We start from the raw sequence: 21,206 nt of genomic DNA, 5'->3' as shown, positions 1-21,206 counted from the left end.
GGACATGCCCCCACTGTCTTGGAGTTGAGAATACTGATCATTTTTACCTAATTAACACCTAATTTCATAAACTTGTTGATATTTTTACTCAAATATGGCTGGGTGGTTAAATAACACTTTATTCTTTGGTCTGACAAACTCAGAACTCATTTATTCTTACTTTACAGACTAAGTGAAGGAAACAGTGACACAAACTTGGAAGCAGGACATAATTATCATTAAGCTAATCAGAGAAATGGCTCAAGAAATACATGTCAAATACACAGCGCATGAATGTAAAAATTTATTCTCCATCATAAACTTGTTTTATGCAACAACACTTCCTGTTCAACATTTACTGGCAATCCTGGGTGTATACCACCCCCACCTGTCTGCGAACCTCGTCCTCCACTTCAGCCAGCAGCAGGGAGTCAGCATGGGACATAACTGCACTCTCTTTTAGTCCTACATGGGGAAATTAGACTGTGAGAACAGTTACAGTGTACCGTCAAGTCTGCATGTATGAAAATAGTAAATGGCCACAAAGATTTCAGCGTTTCTGATGCCACCCTGTGTTGAAAGTTTGTATAACAAGTATATTAATATGCCTGAACATTCAGAAATCACTGATGATTAATTACCTACTCATTGCGTTTAAGTAATTTAGTTAATGTTAATTCCTTTTTGTAGTCATATAGATACAGAGTTAAATATGTTGAATGCCACAGTACCTTTAAGCAAACACTGTCGAACCTCCTCTGCTTCGTAACGCATCCCTGTACTGTTGGTGAAGTTAAGAGGCAGATAGGGTTCTGGCACCGGGTACTGAGTCTCCTTCCCATTGACCACTAATGATGTGGGACACCACATGTGCTCAGGGATCTAAAAGACACAGAAACAGGATATTCTCATAGATACAGTATATACAATGTTGTTTGTGCACTGAAAGTACTTCTCCATCTTCGTGTTACACAACACAACTTCCTTGTTTCACTCCTACATTGCTTCACACTTCACAACATGCAAATGGACACAGCAGAAACAGGTACAGCATTTGGGACTATTTGAATTTTATTTGCTGTGATCACCTACCCTGATGGTGCCCTTTGTGCCCACAATAATGGCGTCATTGGACAGCTGCACACCCATAGAGCAAGTAAACACTGCCATCCTGTTCTTGGAGAACTTCAGAGTCACAACCACAGTCTCATCCACTCCTGCAGCAACATAAAAGTATATGATTCTTATTTTATAAAGAGAAACTCATTTATTTAGTTGTTTAAAAAGGTCCAATACAAATAGTTGTTGTAGTATCTCATGTGTGTCCACTGCACACAAAATGTCAGTTATTCCTGCTGTGCTTTATACTGAAGAAGAACACTTTATATAAGAATACAGAGCAACATTAGGTGCCAGGACTATCCTAACCTTTATTGTGCCAGTTACACATAAGAGAAATGAAGTGGGAAAGATAAGAGGTTAAGTCTTATCAAACAGGAACACTCCCTTGGTTAAAAATTCTCAGTTCACACATCATACTGGCATTTAAAAACTTTATAGTTTTAAAATTGGGGCCTATAAATTCTTTGTTCCACAAAGAATTTATAGGCCCCAATTTAAAAACTGAAACTCTGCTGTTATCATATGAGAGGCTACAAACTAATATGTACAACAAGCTTCTTATTGTACTTTAGAGACTGATATTGTGTCTTGTTTTGGCAAAGATGTGACAGTGAGAAAACACCAGAATTAATCACTTCCCCACGTTAATGAAGTGATCTGTGGGACCCCTACTGGTCTCTTTTTTTATTACCTGTTTCCAAGCAGACTCCCATGGCCTGGATGCACTCTGGCTTCTCTCTATACACCATGCATATAAACTGCAAGCAGTAGATGCCAAGATCTAGCATTGCTCCGCCACCCAGCTCCTTCCTCACCGATCTGGCCACGTGCATCAACGGCACGCCAAACTCAGATTTCACGATCTTCAGCTCTCCCACCTCCCCCTCAGCCAGCAGCCGTCTGATCTCCACTGAGGCCGGGAAGAATCGAGTCCAGACAGCCTGAGCAAAGGACAGGAGGCATTTCATACAGTTACATTTTACACGGTTGCTGTTGTGTTGTGCATTGACTTACAGCTTAAATCAAACATTATAACAATGATATGAGTAACAAAATGTGCAATTAAATTACATCAAGTAATTATCAAGGACCTTCAAGGTCTCATTTTTGACTTGCGATTTATAATCTTCTGCTTTAAAAATATATATCATATCAGCACAGATGATACATTAGAAGTATTACTGGTGAATTATTTAAAATATTTATGAGTGACAGACATAAGACAAGAATTATAATAAAATCAGCATCACATAACAATGATGCAATCATTTTGCAGCCACTCTTTTTTAACAATTAATGGTGTAGATTAAAGCCAAAGATTTAAATTTGAGTTGTTTTTTTATTTATAGTCAGCTCCATCCATACCTCCATGAAGAAGACGCCATTATTCTTGGCAGAAGCCAGGATCTCCTGCACCTCCTTAGTGTTCATGGCCAGCGGCTTCTCACACAGCACATTTTTCTTAGCGTTCATGAAGAGCAGACAAGTGCTCAGATGGTAGGGGTGGATAACTCCAATGTAGACCACATCTGCACACATATAAACGCACAAACCAGAGAGTGCACTGGTAGAAGAGAGATTATTGTCTGTGTCAAAATTCATATACAATAACAGTAAAATAGCAAATTAGGAAATTAAAATAGTTGTGGGTCAAACCAAACTGGAAATTTGGAAACAATTCAACAGATGGTTGAGTTTTGCTGTATTGCAAGTTTGAGCTCTGAATGAAATGTCCTGAAGCAGCAAATTCCTTACATCTAGTGCCACCAGCCAAACAACAAACAGACAAAAGCTCACCTATGTCTGGATCTCTTGCCAGCTCTTCATAGCCGCCGTATGCTCGGGCGATGTTGTGCTTTTTGGCAAACTCCTGTGCATATCCTAACTTGCGAGCGGCCACAGCCACAACCTGTGAATACATTCAAAACATTATTTACTCAAACACAAGTTACAATCTAACTTTTCTGTAATCCTGGCTGAAAGGTGATGTTTAGGCTTATTTTCTTTACAACATGGAATCAGCACTGCCATGTTCAATTTTATGTATAACTCACTTAATTAATGTATTGCACGCTGGTATCGAAATCTGCTATTCTCAGTGTTTGTTTAAGGGATATAGACGAGAACTGCAAAATCATTTGATTGACACTTTTCCTTGAGGCTCACAGTTTAGTTATGAGACACATAATCTGAAGCTGATTTTAAAGCATTGATGCAATAAAAAAGTACCGTAATGCTTGGGTTAGAGTGCCAAAAAATAGATGCCCATTTAGTTCGTGTTTTACGGTAAACAAAAAGTATGCCAAAGTGTTCGAAATGAATCTAATGCATGTAAACTCTTGTCAACCACTGCTGTCCTGTGTTAAAGACATTCAGTTCATTCAAACTGCAGGTTGTAAATATCCAACATTTCATTTCAGGGCCTGAAACTTCCGCAGAGACAGCACGGAGCGAGAAACCTCGACGAGCTGTATTTGAAACAAGCGGTGTGTTTGTGTCTAAGCATCCGGTCGTACTGGTACCTGGTGGTCTTCGGGAGGAAGAGATTTCAGGGCCACCGTGAAGTCATGACTGATCTTCCCCGCGCTGCAGATTCCCCACCTGGTTGCCATGTTGAAGAGCTGAGTTGAAATGAACAGTGGCACATCTCCTCCACAGGGTGGAGACACAGTATTAATTTTAACTGTGTGACGTTGCACAAAAAAAAAAAAAAAACATCACGGTGATGGTGATGGTCAGGCTATGATATGAGAATGATTATAATGATGATGATGATTTGTGCCAACAGAACAGAAACGTGACCTCCAAATAGATCCATAAGACGAATAACACCAGAAGCAAAGTATGTTTTTATTTTATATCATCTTATCTTTTCTCTCGTTTATGCCTGTGCTACTAGACTTATACTAGATTTGTATTATTTCATTTTTTTAAATCTATTTTCTAAATATACTATTTATATTTTTTTGTCTTTTAGCCTATTCTCTATTTAATACATGTGTATTTTATTACTGAATAATGGTGTTAATTGATCTGCATCATATTTCACTGACATTTAAATTTACCATGGAATTAAAAAATAATAATTAATCTATCGTCAGTCTTTATTATAATTAGAACAATGCAATATAACAATAGTAATAATAATTTATATATTGTATTTAGATTTTTACTCTCCACTGCATCTGTTGTACTCCTTTTCAGGTTGGGATTTTATTTAATTTATTTATTTTTATGTAATCACCAGGAGTAGTTAGAGGTCAGCCACAAAACAGCCTTCTTAAGAGCCGAGATGTACAGGGACATTTCATTTTGTTAAGGCTGATATTTATCATTATATTGCTTTAGGCTGAGTGGTCCATTTATTAAACCTCTTTATTAAATGAGTAAATGTAATAGGGTAAGGTTGTGGCACAGAATCAGCACACACTCATTAGAGACCAATAAAATGTGATTGCTTGTATTTTCTTCACATTTTTTTCCCTTGTGGAATATATATCTGCAGCATTTCAGCGTTATTCAATAAACAAGCAAAACACAAGGCAAAATAATGTTCTTGCTTCAAAACGTGCCATTTTGCATTCATGGACTATATCCTGTATCAACAATACATCCTCCGTTTTTTTGGAGTCCTTTGAGCCCAAAAGGTTGAGAACAAGTATTAAATGAGCCATGCTCTTTGCTGACTCATAAAGGCCTTTCTCTGTCCTAACCTTGAAAAGCAGACAGTGCAGCCTATTTTTGTACAGAGAACACAAATCTATTTGTGCACGGCTGCAGGGGTCAGACATGACAGAGCACTTTCATTCAAATGTACCACTCGAAGTCTCTTCTCCTCTCCAGCGGATGATATTTGAAATGAAACAGGGCTTTCACAATCAGTCATTTATTGGATTCATCAATCACACAACTCATAGTGACAGCTGTGTTTGTCTTTAAAGGCGTAGGACTTGTTTACAGGATGGTTACACATAACGTGGTTGCTCTGTTTGTTTACATTGTGATTTATCTTATTTAAACCACTTCTTTTTGTCTGTTATGTACTGTAAGGACCTACAAAGTGTTTACATGTTGACTTACATGATGACAGTGTGCGGGGCTGTAATGGGTATATACGATGCAATAAAAAGTATCTATGTTCCAATAACGTGTCGATTCTATCTTTAATACAGTGGCAGCTCACTCTGTTATCCGAGTCACAGTTGCCTCAGTGACACTCAGGCTCTGTCACATAGTGCCATGAGTGATCTGCTTATACCAAAGATCTAAAGCCTGCTCCGAGCAGCTCCTTCCGTTCCACCTGAGTAGGTTTAGGTCAGGTGAAACAGCCAGGCTTTGGAGTGATGTCACTGGCTGTCCTGGCTGAAGGCGACTCCCACCTGTTTCCTGATTTCATCCATGATCTCTGTCAGTAAGACAGAGTCTGCCAGAGGCATCCGTGGGCTCTCTTTAAGTCCTGGGGATGACAGGGAAGGAAAACAGGAAAATCAGACTGACTGAAAAAACATGTTTGTTTATAACCACAGATAAATTATGCACATGTTCACAATGAAGCATAAATTATGCAAAAGCCGGGATGTAAATATTATGTAAATGAATATAGGAGGCAAAAACAATAGGAGTGTAATGCTGTACAAGCTAGAGGACATTTCAAGGACTGATAACAGCATTGATTCAATCTGATGAGTGCGTTCCTGTACTCATCAAAATTCTCATGAAAAAATCCGGCAATGTTTCACCAAATTGCAGTGTCTTTCTTTTAAACTCACCTTACCTTTGAAACAGTGGTTTGGGCTGTTCAAACAATTTCACACCTTTGAAGACAATGCACAACTTTCTTTTTATTGTGACCTACCTTTAAGCAGGCACTGCCGCACTTCCTCTGCCTCATAGCAAAGCCCGGTACTGTTGGTGAAATTCAGAGGGAGGCAAGGTTCAGGCAGAGGGTACTTCATTTCCTTGTCATTCACCACAAGTGTGGTAGGACAGTGCATGGGGCCAAGAACCTGGAGGGTGAAGAAGAAATGTACTTGTGGTAATCCAATCACTTTCTCATCATCAAATGCAGTGGGGATGGATCTCAATTGAATTAAATGTGAAAGTAATTAGCAGTCAACTCCGTTTTTGCATGTCTCAATCATTTCTTAATTAAGTATAATGTCCCTGTACAAGACTAGCATAGCATACCTTAATGGAGCCCTTGGTGCCAGCGATGACAGCATCGTTTGGTAGTCGTGCAGCAATTGAAAAGGCACAGAAGGCCATCCTGTTCCTGGAGAACTTCATCACCACAACCACTGACTCATCCACTCCTGCCAAACATTTGAAAAAAAGTAATTTAATGTAAAACTGGTGAGCAGCAAATAAATGAATGAATGTGACCAATATATTTATATCAGTTATATTCACTTTCAGTTTTATCAGCACTCTTTACCTAGGTCAGATACATTCAGTTATATTCAGCTTTACTGGCATGGCTTTTTAATATAATGTATATAATATGATTTGTTTTGTATATTCATAAAATTATTTATTATGCTATATAAAGGTTAGGAAAAGGCAATGCTCATTACATGTACAACATGATGTGAAAGGTCTTACATTGAAGGATATCCTGCTGTAACACATGCAGTTACATATTCCCCTGCCACTTTAACTGTATTACTGCATTCTCTGTGGAGGATTTGGATTAAGTCTGACATTTTAAAGATAAGTCCGGGATTTTCTGTGTGAAGAATTCTTCCCTGAGGTGTTTACATTTTAAAAGTTTTGTCACACAAGGAATTCTTGTTTGGTTTGGTTTGTTTCAATAGCCAGTTTGTGATCACTGATTCATTCAGTGTGGTTAATGATACTAATCTCTATTCCACCTCTGCTGCATGATCTGCATGCTGAATCATACCTGAGTCAAGCAGCACCCCCATGGCTTGGATGGACTCTGGCCTCTCTCCGTTGAACACCATCAGAATAAACTGCAGGCAGTATACTCCAATATCCAGCAGTGCGCCACCACCCAGCTCCTTCTCCACCGAGCGAGGGATGTGGAGCTGAGGGGAGCCAAAGTAGGCTTTTACCAGCTTCAGCTCCCCTACTGCCTCCTCTGCCAGAAGCCTGCGCACCTCAGAGTGCACGGGGAAACAGCGGGACCAGATGGCCTGAAAGGGACAGAACAGACAACCCAGCACCATGGCCAGAGTAGACAGTTCATAAGAGAGTTTCACCTGAGCAGCAGTTTATTACCACAGTTCTCCACTTCCTCCACCTCCCATGAGTCCTGGTGCAGGTTAAACATGACATGACGCGATGTTTTCCTGTACTATGAGTCAGAAACATTCCCAGGATATTTAAAGTTTTGCTTTCTACATGAATTTCCCATGCTTGAAGTGTCTGCACTCAATAGAACTATTGGTTTAAAATGAAATGGGATATAACTGCAAAACTTTAACATACATAGACCTTAAAGCCTAGCAGCCAACAGTGTTTGTGACATGTTAAAGAAATAGCTAAGCCTCTTTCTTAATTTATTAAACAACAATATAAGCAATAATTCATCATTTGACACGCAAGATACTAAAGGTGACAATAAATATGTGTTAAAATGATCAATACTATATTGTATTATTACTTATTATTATTATTATTTTATCTCTAAGCACACCTTAGTTTTTGTGTTGTGTTGGCATCAAACCTGCACCTGCAATGGCCCCAATTGTCAGCAAGTGGCCCCCAGGCAAAGGTCTACATAAATGACTGCATCCCTTTAACCTTACCTCCATCAGGAAGACATTGTTTTGCTTGGCTGCAGTAACCAGGTCTTTCACCTGTCTGGAGTTCATTGCGAAAGGTTTCTCACACAACACATTCTTCCCAGCCTTTAGGAACAGCAAACCAACTCTCCAGTGCTCTGTATGCAGCACTCCCAGGTACACAATGTCTGTGAGGACACAGATGTTCCAGGCTCAGCTTCAAACAGTAACATGCCATTATCTCTGCCTGTGCAGCCAGGCCGCTCATAGCTCTTAACTCACCAATGTCTGGATCATTGGCCAGTTCCTCGTAGCTGCCGTAAGCCTTAGGAATACCATGCTTCTTGGCAAACTCTTTGGAACGTTCCAAGCTCCTCGATGCAATGACTTCTATCTATACGTAGGAGAGAAAAACACACACACATTCATCACAGTGATTCTCTGTCAGCAGCTCTATTCAGGGCAAGTAAGACATCTCGTGTGACAATAAAGATGTAAGTGTAAGTGTTTGGATAGAGTACCTGGTGATCTTCAGGAGGCAGAGTCTTCATGGCCACGCTGAAGTCATGGCTGATCTTCCCTGCACCACAGATTCCCCATCGCGTTGCCATGTCGAATTGGATAGTAAGTGACAAATGAGCAGGTTTGTGCTTTAGTAAAGATCTGAGCTGCTGGCGAGTTGTGACCTTGAGAAAGGTTGTACATTCGAGGGAAGAAACGTACTAAACTGTCATGCCTTAGAGCCAGCGGCATTTCAGCAAGAAGGCTCCTGCATTTATATGCCATGGAGGCACGACGTGTCACCTTCCTTCTGCTCCCACCCTGAGGTAGGGGGTGCAAGACACACAAATAAACACACACACTGCTATGCTGTTGTGTTGTTGCTGACACAGGCCTTTCAGTCAGTGTCAAAGTAGTTTGAACCAGTTGTCTCTAACAATATGTAACGGGGCTATCAGTGGGGCTCTCATCATTAACACGATGAGTGGGGAAAAATGCCAAGCTTAATGTGTACAAGCCGAGGGCTCACCTTCATAGATCAGCACTCTCCCACAGGAGTACAGGTCAAGTATTGGAACCAAGCGCTGCTTTCTTTCCTACCAAGAGAGGCACTGATTAGCCTGGGATGGTTTGACGCCGGCACAGGAGCCAATGATTAAACCAGAGTCTTGTGGGGACTGCTGGGATAAATAGATATGTTGGGTTCACAGAATGCTCATCAAGTATACAGCAGGGCAATTTAACTGACCAGTAAGCTGAGCCAGGATGACTATGGAAAAGCATCAGCTCAGTTGCCCTTGAGCTAAATATTATCCGTTTAACCAGACAGGCAGTTGTATAAACTTCCTGCCACATGCTGCCAGTAGAGGACACTGTGTTGTCAGCGGAGTTTACTTTCAAGCTGTGAGGATTTGGCATGGCTCATTGTGAGGAATTATATAAAGGTTTACAAAATCAGGTGAACCAAGAGGAAGATATGATATACTTTGGAAAGTATCTGCCAGAAGTCACATAGGATTTGAACAAAATAAAAAGATTTTCATGCGTCGTACACACTTTGTCAATAATTGTCAGTAAGTGTATATAAAAATATTTTATGGCAGTAAAACATGTTGTACATACACACCCATTTAGTATGACTTTGACCTAGATTTGAGTCATTATCTTATATAGCTTATATATAATGTACTTGCAGTTGTCATATTTCTTCCAGGTACTACCTGAGAACATAGTGTCAGTGTCAGCAATGTCTTCATTATAAAAGGAAAGAAATTTTGTCAATGACTCTCCCTCGCTGGCTGCTTTCCTTTTGTATTTCACTTCCAAATGAATTCTGGGAGCTGTGTGCCGTTGTCATAACAACAAGGTGCCAGCTGGGCAATTTGTATGCAAATGGTACTGGGCCTGGCCTGATATCCCTGCCTATACCACAGGACCTGGTTGCCATGGGAATGCCCAACTCTTCGTTGAGTAACTTTTTCTCTCACCCCCCCTTTTTGGGGGGAATGGACAAAGCAACATTTCTCTGGCAGGGCTACACGGTGACGTTACCACAGGTGTTAGGAAAAGAGGTAGAAGTGTGAGGGAGGAGGTGTAATCTGATAGGGCAAGTGCAACTAGATTTCTAGAATTGGTGTGAAGCAATAAATCAGTTCTGTGCTGCCTGACTCGACTGCCAGCAGAGAAGCACACAGCACAGAGGCTCAGGTGGTTAGAGAACGGTGTTCTGGACAGGACTTGGACAGGGTCATCTGACAGCCACGCACTGGGACCCTACCGCTCTCACCCTCAGCTGTGCCATGGATGCCTACTTTTCAGCGACTGAAAACTCAAAATGTCCTTCTGAAAGCTGCCCTCCTCTGCATGAGCCCAAGGTCACAAGGAAAACAAGCCGGTACACTGATTGCTCTTTCAGTTGTGGCTGAAGAGTGGGTATGACAGGGTGGAGTTCTGGGTTTCTGTGCCCTGCAAAGAGGTAGAGGTGGATGGTATAGGGGTAGCTCCAGAAAGTGAATGGCAATGAGCCAAGTCGTGCAGAAATCTGGCATGCGGAAGGAAGCCAGCGCCTCATTAATTCAGCGTGACCAGGACAATTGCTCTCCACTCCTATCACTTCTCACTGTCTTTATTTGATTAAGAATTCATGCATCATCTCTTGTCTGCATCCCCATTCCACCAGGACACGGAAGACTGGCATCTGATAGGTCATGTAACCGATCACAACAGTTTCCTTAGAGTGGGTGGATCATTTTTGTGGCTGATCGCAGCGGACAGTTTTGTTTCACACATTGACACGTCATTTCATCCTTGTATCTTGCTGTCAGAAAGACTCAATGGGACAATGGGAATGCATCAGTGTTACATTAAAGCCTTGTTGTGTTTGTAACCATGCCAATATGTGTAAAAACTCATTTTCTATTAATTAATTCATATTTTTCTTTTACAAGCTGATTATAATTCAAACATTCAAAACATGTAAACTAACATTTTTATAAAGTCATCCCGTCATTTGGGGAAAATTATTGACATTGTTTGTGTTTAAATTTAACGTGATTATTGAAGATAGTAAAAGCTACCTTATGGCTCTGCAACCCCAGTTACCGTTTAACAGCTCCGTATTTCATCAGCAACTTCAAGTTAATGGGAAATAAAAAGGACCAGAGAGAGGCACCCTAATCCTATTTTGATTGATGCGGATATGCAGAGGGTTTCCCCCCCTCCTCCAGCTGTCAGTGTAAGTGAGAGCCATCTTGCTGCTGTGTATTTATATATTTATTTTTTTTGTTGGGGGGAGGACTGAATTGCAGCAGTTATGGGCACCATCACTCCTTCATCTCTGTCTCAAGGTCACTGCAGAGGAAGGGTGACAGGCTAGACAAGCGCCAGGAGGTGCCAGCCATTTTGAGGGGAGGTTGGGAGCTTGATGAATCCAGGGAGGGAGAGGGAAGTGTGCAGCGAGGAGCAATAAGTCATTTTGTCAATGCTACAACATGTTCTGATGTGTGGGCCGGGTAATTTTTTTTCCATTAGAAAAAGTGTGATAGAGGGAGACTGAGAGGAGCAAGCAGAAATGGGAGCCTTTGAGCCGCCCAGCATTGTGCTGGCCCTTTGAGAGTCCTATCTTTGTCTGCAGCACACACACACTGGGAGGCTGAGCTGTGGAGCAAGAGCAGACTGGACCAGAGCTGACTTAGCAGCCCTTCATTTGGATGATAGTGCTGATGGGGAGGGGAGTGGCATGTAGAGTTTCGACTGACTCTCTGTGTGTTATCATGCTTTTTGCTAGCCAAATCCACATTTGAAATGTTTTCTCCATATGCCTTTTGACAACACTCATGCAAGTGGACAGGGAAGACACATTAGGCAGCATATCAGCAGGCTAGTTATTGTATGGTTGGTAGATTTATCGGTATTATCCTAGTATTTAAAAGTATTATCCTAGTTAGTATTGTGTGTTAGTCCCTGATGCCTGATGACAGTTTTGCACTGTTAAAGGCACAGTACAAAATACACTAGCAGTCACTGGTATCAACTACACAGTGTCACTCAATTCTGCAAACCAACATACATCACACTTGCACTCGCACTTTTCATAGCGGTCTAATCTTTATTTATACAAACCGGGTAATACCAGTTAGTATTACTCTGGACCAAAGTTGCAGGCAGAAACACTAGGAGAATGGCTTGACCTACATGAGTTTCCGTGATCAGAAATGTGCTAAAATATGTCTCCTCTTTTCAGTAATGCTTACATCTAATGGAGCTGAAAGAGGTTTTTCCAACCGACAAATAAAAGCCCTCTGAGAAGAGGTTTTGCTCCTATAGTGAATGTTCATTTTTGTTTGTGTGATAAACAAGAAGTCTAGTCTATCAGTGCTGTTGTTCCACTGGAGTAAGTACTATCTGTCTCCATTAACACAAGCCTGAACACACTGTTGCTCCCTTTCTCTTTTTTCTTTCTCTCTCTCTCTCTCTCTCTCTCTCTCTCTCTCTCTCACACACACACACACACACACACACACACACACACACACACACACACACACACACACACATAAAATCAAAATGATGCTGTGTCTCTATTCAAGTCCACAGTGGTGCCACCCTCTATCAGCTGGCTGAGATAGTGTGAGGTGATATGGAGTCCATCACACAGCCCCTTGCTGAGGTGAGAGTGGTAGACATGCCAGGAGCCAAGTCATAGGGCAGATACCAACCTCTATCACCCACCTGATAATGTCTATTTAGGTTTGAGGAATGTCCATTATAGAGTGTAGATCTATCATTTCCTGACGTGAAGCAGCATCAGGGGTATGACGTCTACTTGTGCAAGGAATGCAGCTGACGTGTAAGTCCCTGTGATCTCAGATTACAGTGTTTTTACTCGATTTGATAATAAAATGAAGTGTAACTGGTGTAGGGTTGTCCAGGGCCATTGGACTCTGGTGTTGGTTACAGATCAGCAGCTTCAGAGCAGGTGGTGACTGAATGGTTTGCTCACTTAAGCAAAGCAGATGCCTGCTAACATTTGTGGGTCTAATCTATGCAAGAGACTCCATTTATCTGCATTTCCAAGATAGAAAAAGAGAAATCTCAGCAGCTGATTCCCAAAATACCCAATATCAGAATCAGAAACCCAAATAACAGAATAAACTATAAAACTAAAATAAACTATCTACTTATATGTAGATATATTAGCCAAGTGTATCTTATCACTCTTTATAACTCTATGTTTATGAATTGTAATTAATTACTTCATTAATGATTAATGAATAATTTATGCAAGATTTATAGGTCAGAAATCAGTAGGTCTGTAGTTTGGTCCATTTGCTCTGCCTCTCTTTTACAAATTATGCAATGGACAAGCTAAAAGAACAAAAAGTTCTTAATGATAAATTACTTCTTTATCAACCCATTAGTTACAACTTGCAAAAACTTTGCAAAGAGCTACAAAGCAGATATAAATATATCTAGCCAAAAGGATTTTCCTAATCTAGCAACTGAACGCGGTCCACAGTAATGTCTTATTACTAATCTATACGGTAAAATGATTCATTAACTACTTTATATAAATAAATAAATAAATAAATAATAACTTATGACACATTAAGTTGTACTAACATACCATTCATATTTTCTATGACTATTATTCATGTTCACGATGATGTCATTTCTACTTAATTTCACAGTTTAATATTTTAAACAGAAACATTTCTTCAGCAAGTGTTAAGACCTCGCTATAGGCCTATGGGCACTCTCCTCCTACCATGTGAAAAAACTGTTCACTGAGACCTATGTAGCTGCTTCACCCCCTTTTGATTTCCCACTCCATCAGTGGTCTGTATCCCCCCTGTTGGCCAGTCACACTGGCTCCTCTGCAGGGAGGCTGAAGCCATTAAGCAGCCAACACACTCTCCCTGTTTAATTGCCTGATAGGGCTTGTGATATTTTTATCAGCCGTCCTGTGGCGGATGGCTGCCGAGAGGGGACATGTGATGTGTGCGTGCAGAGCGCGTGTGTCTTTACGTGTCACGCCTCGGTACACCTCTGACAAGAGGGGAGCTGCCTGCTTGCTGCAGGAAACACTGCGCTTCTGTGCACCTGCATATGAAACTGTGTGACCCAGCCTCTCAGCCGTGACATAGCACAGATCGTGCATTCCCGGATTCAGCTTTTGCTTTGAAGCCCCATCATCATCGTACCACACAAAATGAATCATGTCTTTTGCACGCTTGAGCTTTATTAAACACAGTATACATAGAGGCGGATGTTTTCATACTATAAGTTGTGAGGTTTAAGTACAGTGGATGGATTTATCACTCCAAGTTGCTATCAAATATGGTGATTCTTTTCTCTCCCTAAATACTTTCTACACAGATACAATAGGCCTACACTGGTTACTCTGGGCCTCGCTTACACAGATGCACACATATAGGCAACACTAGCACTTCCCTGCCGGCTGTTAGGTTTATTAACTGGATGCCTGTCCACAGTCAAAGTGATTTAGGGCTTTGGGATGGGAAGAAGGAGTGTGTGTGTGTGTGTGTGTGTGTGTGTGTGTGGGGGGGGGGGGGGACTGCATAGGATCCTTATTGGAGCTCCAGAGCTTACTAACTGCCAACCAACATAAAATCAGGGAAAAACCAATTTTCTCTTTTTCCAGCTGAGTTTTTGGCAGGGGATTAGGAAGTGGATTTCACCTCGCTGGGATCTCTTTCGAGTACAAGCTCTGTCTTATGTGGGAATTATTGAATTCGTTCAGCAACTCCCTCCATGCGGTTTAAGACATTTCACTGCAGTCACTCCACACACTGATTGGATACAGCCAGTTAGTCACACCATCTGACAAACCAAGCACAATTTCTCCTAAAATAGGGATATAAAAAAAACAAGTAAAACTTTGAACCCCGGAATAAATAAATGAAATAATTATATATGCACCATCTTTCATGCTCAGCCTTGTTTTGTTTTTTTCACATAATTTTTCTAAATAGACAGCAGCATTAGAGCTCTGTTGACCATTCAGAATCAGAATCTGCTGCACTTTTGAGGGAAATATAAACAAGAAGCCAGATTTGTAAGTTTTCTGTTCTTGCATGGCGCTTAGGCAGTTTGCATTGTTAACCGGAGCAGATATCCATCCATCCATTATCTGTAACCGCTTATCCTCATCAGGGTCATGATGGGGGTGAGCCTATCCCAGCTGACTTTGGGCGAGAACCAACCCTGGACAAGTCACCAGTTCAACACAGGACACAAAGAGACAAAACAGCACATTCTAGTCTGGAGCCACTGTTGTCTGTTTATGATAATGGAACGTCAACAGCTATCTATTATGTCTAGGAGGCCGACGTTCAGTTTCTTCGACCCTGGTCACCAGGCAACTTTGAGATAGGCTGGCACCTGCACTCCTCCCGCAATCCAAACAGTGGCCTCACATATCAAAGAGAGAAATTCTTCTCTGATATGATTTAGTGCTGTCACTGTCTATGACCTCAAGGCCCATGTGTGACCATGTGTAGGATAGAAAATTCCATAACACCCCCTCGTATCCACCCTGTAACCACTAATTGTGGCCTGAAATGATGATGTTAACTGAAGTAGGTAGCATACTAACGTTGACTCCATGAGTTGGTTAAAAAGCAGGTCTCCCGCTCACTTTCTAATGCTTGTAAAAGAGATCCTACATAAAAATGCACTTCATGACCACATACGTGTTATAATACTAAAAGATTGAGAGCTAAAGCTGCATGTTTCAAACTAGGAGTCCTGCATCCCTATCTGTTGTTAATCCATGTGGAAGACACCGTGAGAAAAAAAAACAACAGTTGAGAGCATGATCAGTATGATAAGTAAAGATATAAGATCAAACTATTTCATTTGAACTTAATTTGCATAAATTACATCAGCCTTTATCATCTTTACTTTTACAGTATGGCATCCATAAAATCATGGCTTTAAGCATTACAAGTTGCAAGTTACAAGTCTAGTGCCTTTTAAAGGGACACAAGGATGCTTTACGCAAATGGTGTTTGACCAACATGATGCTATCTTGGGTAACATTGGCACTGCAGTCAAATCTAATAAAGAGCAGGACTAAGCTACTAAAGTTATCCCACATTTTGATATTTAGCATCTAGGGGGGACACAGGGGGAAAATAATACACAGTATCTGATTATTTTAACATAAACTATAACCCCACAAACTCACTTAGCTATTGATGTGCATCCTGGTCTAGGTCGCTTGTCGTATATGCTAAAGATCACATCTTAGGTTCTAGCAGATAAACACACAGATGCCACCTTCTAACTTTTTAAATTCCAAGCATTACTTTGAATTTAGCTTCATGCCTATGGTTGCTAAACTATGGGCTACTGGGTAAGCAGGAAACAGGAGGTCAACTATAGGTCAGCAAGAGAAACAGCAAACACTGCCGACTCGTCTAGTCATCACACTTGAAAAGAGCATGTTAATAATCTAAATTTCTTTGTGGTTCACACAGTAAAAATCATGAAATATTCAGAGTTTGACTGCCTCGTTTAATCCCAACGGCTGTGCCAGGATTAGAAAGGAAGCAGAACTGGATGTTCAAAAACACCGGCTTTCTTTCCCTGGCTGTCTGTGTCTTACTCACACTATTCAGAAACACACACACACACCTGCAATACACTCACCCTGGCCACAGACACACTCCATCACTCGCCCATCACCTCACAGGTCTTTTCCTCTCTCCTGCAAAACCTTCTCCACCTTCCTATACCATCTCCACCGTGGTTTCTGTCCTTCACCCCCCTCCTCCATCCCTCTTATCACACACAAAACACACACATTTGCACATGCTGACATACTTACAGCATCTGTGTCCTCCTGGCACACACTTATACACACTCATAGACAAGGCCAAAGAGGTACACATATAAGTACACACATACACACACAATTTAATTTCCCCCACTTCTCCCTCTTGTTGTTTTTTCTCTGTTTTGCTCTGGTGAAGTTGGCACTGTACACTAACTGTCTAATGTATCCATCGCTGTAAGCTATGTGGTTACACACTCACCCATACACACAAACAGATATGCAATATAAATCTTGCACATTTTGCAAATAAAAATGATTCCCGGTAAAACACCTAAAGAGGAAACATCAAAGGTACAATAGCTCAGAAGGATCCACTTCTGCTAATGAAAGTGAGTCATCCTTTACACAAATTAACATCCTCTTCCTTCATGTTATGTATGACTCTACAACCTCTGTGAAACCTGCTCCATAGATGGCTACTGGTAATAATATAGAAAGGTAGGATTACCTGAATTTCAGCCATGCCCTCTTTTAGAAAAACAATAAATGTTAAGTATTAATAAGGTAGTAGGAATTATTACTCTTGTCTGTTAGGAACAAAGGAGGAAGTTAAGTAATAACTTTATACAGCCACTTTATACAGCCACTTTATACAGGCCGGTTGAATAGGTCAACAAAACAAAAGAAGTTTAACACAAGGGGCCACTCACAACTTTTTTTTTTAACCCACAATCCTTCCTTGACTTCAGTGTATTCATTTTAACCATACAACTTTGCATAACTATGATTTTATTTATTTATATTTATTTAGAATCATCTGAAAAGAAGAATCATTGTTTATTTTTTTGTCACCTTAGAATGAGCTTTTTAGGCGATGCGGGTCCTTTTTAATGGCATGTTGCACTCCCATATTTCTACAGTAGCCCAGAATGGACAAACTAAACACTAGCTCTAGATTGGGCCTTTCACACTTTTTACACATTTCGTAGTTTCTATGAGGGGAATGCAATCCACAACTAGATTGTTAGCATTAAATCCTACACACTGGGCATTTAAAGTGACTATAATCACACACAATGTGAAACAAATTTGACAATGTGAAAGGTATTTTTTATAGTGATGACCCTACAGATGATTATCACCTGACTCCTCCCTCAACTTTACAGGGCTCTATATCAGCTTCAGCTCACTGTTAAGTTGTCTGGCTGGTAGTTTACTTTTATAGTGGAATTTTTCGGCAAAAAAATAGGACTTACGTTCAGAAACATGAAACATGACACGACTTAAAAATGAATGCTGTTGCTCTGTAACTGCTGGATGTTTAAATAAGCAATTGCTTGCTAACAAGTGTGCCATATGAACTTAAAAGCTGATGATATAAACTTCTTTCTTTCTTCTTTGGCAAAAAAAACCAAAAAATGTTTTTTGTAGAAGGACAGATAGATTTTTTTGCTCCTTTTCTTTTTAAACACATTTTATATGTTTTATATGTTCCTCAGCCGGTCACAGGTACATTTTTACATATGTGGCTTTCTCTGTTGTCAAGAGGCTGACATAAGTGGTACAACTTGTAGCACTGTAGTGTGCAGTATGTGACTCGATTCTTTCTGAAGCCATGTGGGTGAAAGATCAGCAATTATTTAAAAAAAATGCCCTTTGTGTCAGCAGCCAAAAGAGCACCTGACTGGTCAATAAGAAATGTCAGTCAATACAGGAGTTTCAGAATTTTTAAGAATGTAGCCACTGAGTTAAGCTTGATTAATTTTGCTCAAGGTTTTCCTCTTCACCCACCTCTCATTCTTCTGACTGCCTCACTCATCCATCCCTTCATCTCTCTCCTTTTCCCTTCCTCCCTTCACAACCCCCATTTTGTGAATATGCTGCTGATTAATCACCAGTGCTTTAAGCCCTACGGTGAGCTCCATTTTTGACTCTTAAAATGCACAAGAGGTGGACAGGAACAGGAAGTTTGTTCCATAATAATAATAATATTATAATAGTAAATGTGAAAGGCCTTCCAGGCTTCCAATATAACAAGGTCTAACAATCACTTCTGATTCTGATTTTCCTCAGTGCTGGTATATGTAACAGCTCTCCTGGGCTAAATGACATAAAACTACAGGCCACTTGACATAAGGAGGACAATCGCAATGTTGGCTTGCTCTTTCACCATGTGTTCCATCTGTTACCTGAACAATAAGGAACATTTTGTTTATTATTTGGGGCATGCATCAGAGTATGAGATGGCCGCAGCAGGAATGCCTGTTTGTTTGTTTTCAAATGGTAAAGACTCTCCTTCATGTAGCGGATTCCAGTCACATTTGGTATGGGGATCCATTACACGAATAGGCTGCATTTTTCTCCTGCTTCCAGTAGCTAAGACATTCATTTGCAGGTGAAGCATAGAGGTCAGCAGAGCCAGTGTGACATTCAGTACATTGGCTGGCTGACTTCAAAAATTGCTCCTATGCTGTTCAACGGACTGGCTCTTCTGCAAAATTATAACTATGGGAGTCAGTAATGACACTCAAACGATCTTAATTATTTTGAACAATGGCTAGTCCTGCACTGGTGTAATTAAGCCTTTCTAGATGCATATGGTGGATGATAATTTGATCCTCGCTCCTCAAGCTCTTGAAGGCTGACTCTCACATCGTCATAATTTTAGCACTAAAAATACATTGCATCGCTAATATTTATTTAGTTTTCATAGCCAAAGAGAAAATGATAAAGGACTGTGTTTTTCTGATCTTTCTCAAGGCAGGAAGAGTAGCCATGGTAAAAAAACAGAAGCCTACCAATATAGCCAATCAAGACCAAGCCTGGTGATGGTTTAGTACAAGGCCATTTACTGTCAGGATTTAAACCCACATGATTTATGGTATGGCTACCCTGGTCTGCTTCCTCTCCTTTAGTTCAAAGGATGAGTCTGGCTGCAAAATGCTCAAGGGCATGGGCTAATATGATAAACAGGGAACAGAGGCTGCAAGCTTGGGGGGGTTGGGCCTTCTGCTCGCTACAGTTTACCCTCACCCTGTGAAAGGCAAGCGGTGGTGCACGGTGAGGGATGTGCATCTCTGGAGCTTAGGGGGAAAGAAGGGTGTTAGGAAGGGAAGTCTTTTTCCCCCCATCAACTCTCACTGGGAGGAAGGAGGAGGAGGAAGTGGAGGAGGATGGTGTTGCAGGGATCACCAGTCATGGAGGATTATAATTGCTAAAAATAAGAAAATGGTATTTTCCTCTCTTTCAAATCAGTTCCTCTGGGTTTCTTTTTGTATTATTATTTCTAGATGAGAGAGGGGTTTTATGGAATATGCAGGAATCATCCACTGAACTATATACCATGCTAATATATTGAAATGCATTTGGTCTCTTTAGCAAATTACAATGTTTGGATGGAGGAGAAAACTCTATCAGCTTACTGTTGAGCATTTCAAAAACCAGCACTAAACATCAGTCTCCTGAATTAAAATCCCAAAATATCCACTGGAATATATTTCTCTCTTGTCATCTATCACTTATGCAGAGTAGAGGTCATATTTTGGAATTACTGAATGTCACATTTTGGAATGAATTTATGCAGTTCAATCTGAAGGACTGATTCAATAAATAGTATTTAAACATTTTATGAGCATTGCAAGATGGATTTAAGCCCCCCTAGTCAGAAATAGGCAGCTAACTGTACCAGCCTCTGAGGGTTTGCCTGGAGGGGAGATTGGCTGTGCTTCGAAACAGACATTTAGGACGGACTGTTAGCAGATGGCGGGGTGACAACTTGAGCTGCTAGTTCTAGTGTTGACATATCACAGTGGGGTCGTAGCTCAGGGCTCATCACATCAAAGTCTGTCTCTCCGAGTTCTGATTAACACTCACCCAATGACACGGGACTGACCACAAAATAAAAAATAAAATAAAATAAAAATAAAAATAAATAAATAAATAAATAAATAAATATATATATATATATATATATATACAGTATGGATATATGGAATAAGTACTCAGATATTTACTAAAGTAAATACCACAAGTATGGAGGCATTAGCAGCCAGTTGTATAAACAAATAATACATGACAATATGGTAAAACACAGTTAGTGATTTCAAATATAGGAATAAGAAGAAGAAGCTGCAGTTGCTGACATACTTTTCATAAACACTAGGATTGTCCTTTTAGCAGTTAAAATTACATTATTGTGTGTTATTAAACCATTTATTAAATATTTGCATCGTGCTTACAAATGTTTTATAAGGGGTCTTAACACATTTTACTTGGATGACGTACCTCAGAATTATACAGCACAGTCCTACAGAGTAAATGTACTTAGTTACTTTCCACCACGGGAGTGAAACCATAGTCCAGTTCCAAGTTAATAATACACAAAGAAATCCAATTTGACAGACACACTTTTCACCACTGGGCTAATCAGATTTCACATAGGAACTATTAGCTTGGTCCATGAGCTCATATTATCTACTTTTATTTCTAATACTAGATCACTCAGTTTTGTCAGCACTTTCCTCTACCTCAAAGTAGGGCACATATGGCCCATTTCT

General features: G+C 40.4%; 2 protein-coding genes across 3 annotated transcripts; both read right to left on the bottom strand.

The window, feature by feature from the left end:
* Positions 1–270: 270 nt before the first annotated feature.
* dhdh.2 (dihydrodiol dehydrogenase, tandem duplicate 2) lies at positions 271–3,713 on the bottom strand. Of its 2 annotated transcripts, XM_027281028.1 has the most exons (7): positions 3,624–3,713; positions 2,899–3,010; positions 2,467–2,630; positions 1,793–2,042; positions 1,072–1,196; positions 711–861; positions 271–444 (listed from the first exon to the last, which is right to left on the bottom strand). In XM_027281028.1, exons 1-7 carry the CDS (start codon positions 3,711–3,713, stop codon positions 335–337), a joined length of 1,002 nt encoding a protein of 333 aa, XP_027136829.1. In that variant the 3' UTR covers positions 271–334. The 2 variants fall into 2 exon arrangements, with proteins under 2 accessions (XP_027136829.1, XP_027136830.1); XM_027281029.1 differs by lacking the exon at positions 3,624–3,713 and having other exon boundaries at positions 2,467–2,665; positions 2,899–3,013.
* A 1,336-nt stretch (positions 3,714–5,049) lies between these two features.
* LOC109142654 (trans-1,2-dihydrobenzene-1,2-diol dehydrogenase) lies at positions 5,050–8,569 on the bottom strand. The gene is made up of 7 exons (XM_027281798.1): positions 8,369–8,569; positions 8,130–8,241; positions 7,872–8,035; positions 7,004–7,256; positions 6,289–6,413; positions 5,957–6,107; positions 5,050–5,557 (listed from the first exon to the last, which is right to left on the bottom strand). The coding sequence occupies exons 1-7, from the start codon at positions 8,456–8,458 to the stop codon at positions 5,448–5,450; spliced, it is 1,005 nt and encodes a 334-aa protein (XP_027137599.1). The 5' UTR covers positions 8,459–8,569; the 3' UTR covers positions 5,050–5,447.
* Between the last annotated feature and the right edge of the window lie 12,637 nt (positions 8,570–21,206).

The sequence above is a fragment of the Larimichthys crocea genome, chromosome VIII (genome assembly GCF_000972845.2).
Source record: "Larimichthys crocea isolate SSNF chromosome VIII, L_crocea_2.0, whole genome shotgun sequence".
Taxonomy (NCBI): Eukaryota; Metazoa; Chordata; class Actinopteri; family Sciaenidae; genus Larimichthys; species Larimichthys crocea.
The sequence above is the reverse complement of the archived record's forward strand: the minus strand, read 5'-3'. Positions and strand labels throughout refer to the sequence as shown.

Bases quoted from the DNA above. Each gene is read 5' to 3' on its own strand.
- LOC109142654 (XM_027281798.1), bottom strand. From the start codon at position 8,458: ATGGCAACGCGATGGGGAATCTGTGGTGCAGGGAAGATCAGCCATGAC. The intron at 8,036-8,129 runs GTGAGTTAAGAG...GTGTCCTCACAG, and splicing joins GGCCAATGATCCAGACATTG to ACATTGTGTACCTGGGAGTG. The intron at 6,108-6,288 runs GTATGCTATGCT...TTCACCCTCCAG, and splicing joins GCACCAAGGGCTCCATTAAG to GTTCTTGGCCCCATGCACTG.
- dhdh.2 (XM_027281028.1), bottom strand. From the start codon at position 3,713: ATGGCAACCAGGTGGGGAATCTGCAGCGCGGGGAAGATCAGTCATGAC. The intron at 1,197-1,792 runs GTAATAAAAAAA...ATGTTGCTGCAG, and splicing joins GGGAGTCTGCTTGGAAACAG to GAGTGGATGAGACTGTGGTT. The intron at 445-710 runs GTACTGTGGCAT...TTCCCCATGTAG, and splicing joins TCGACAGTGTTTGCTTAAAG to GACTAAAAGAGAGTGCAGTT.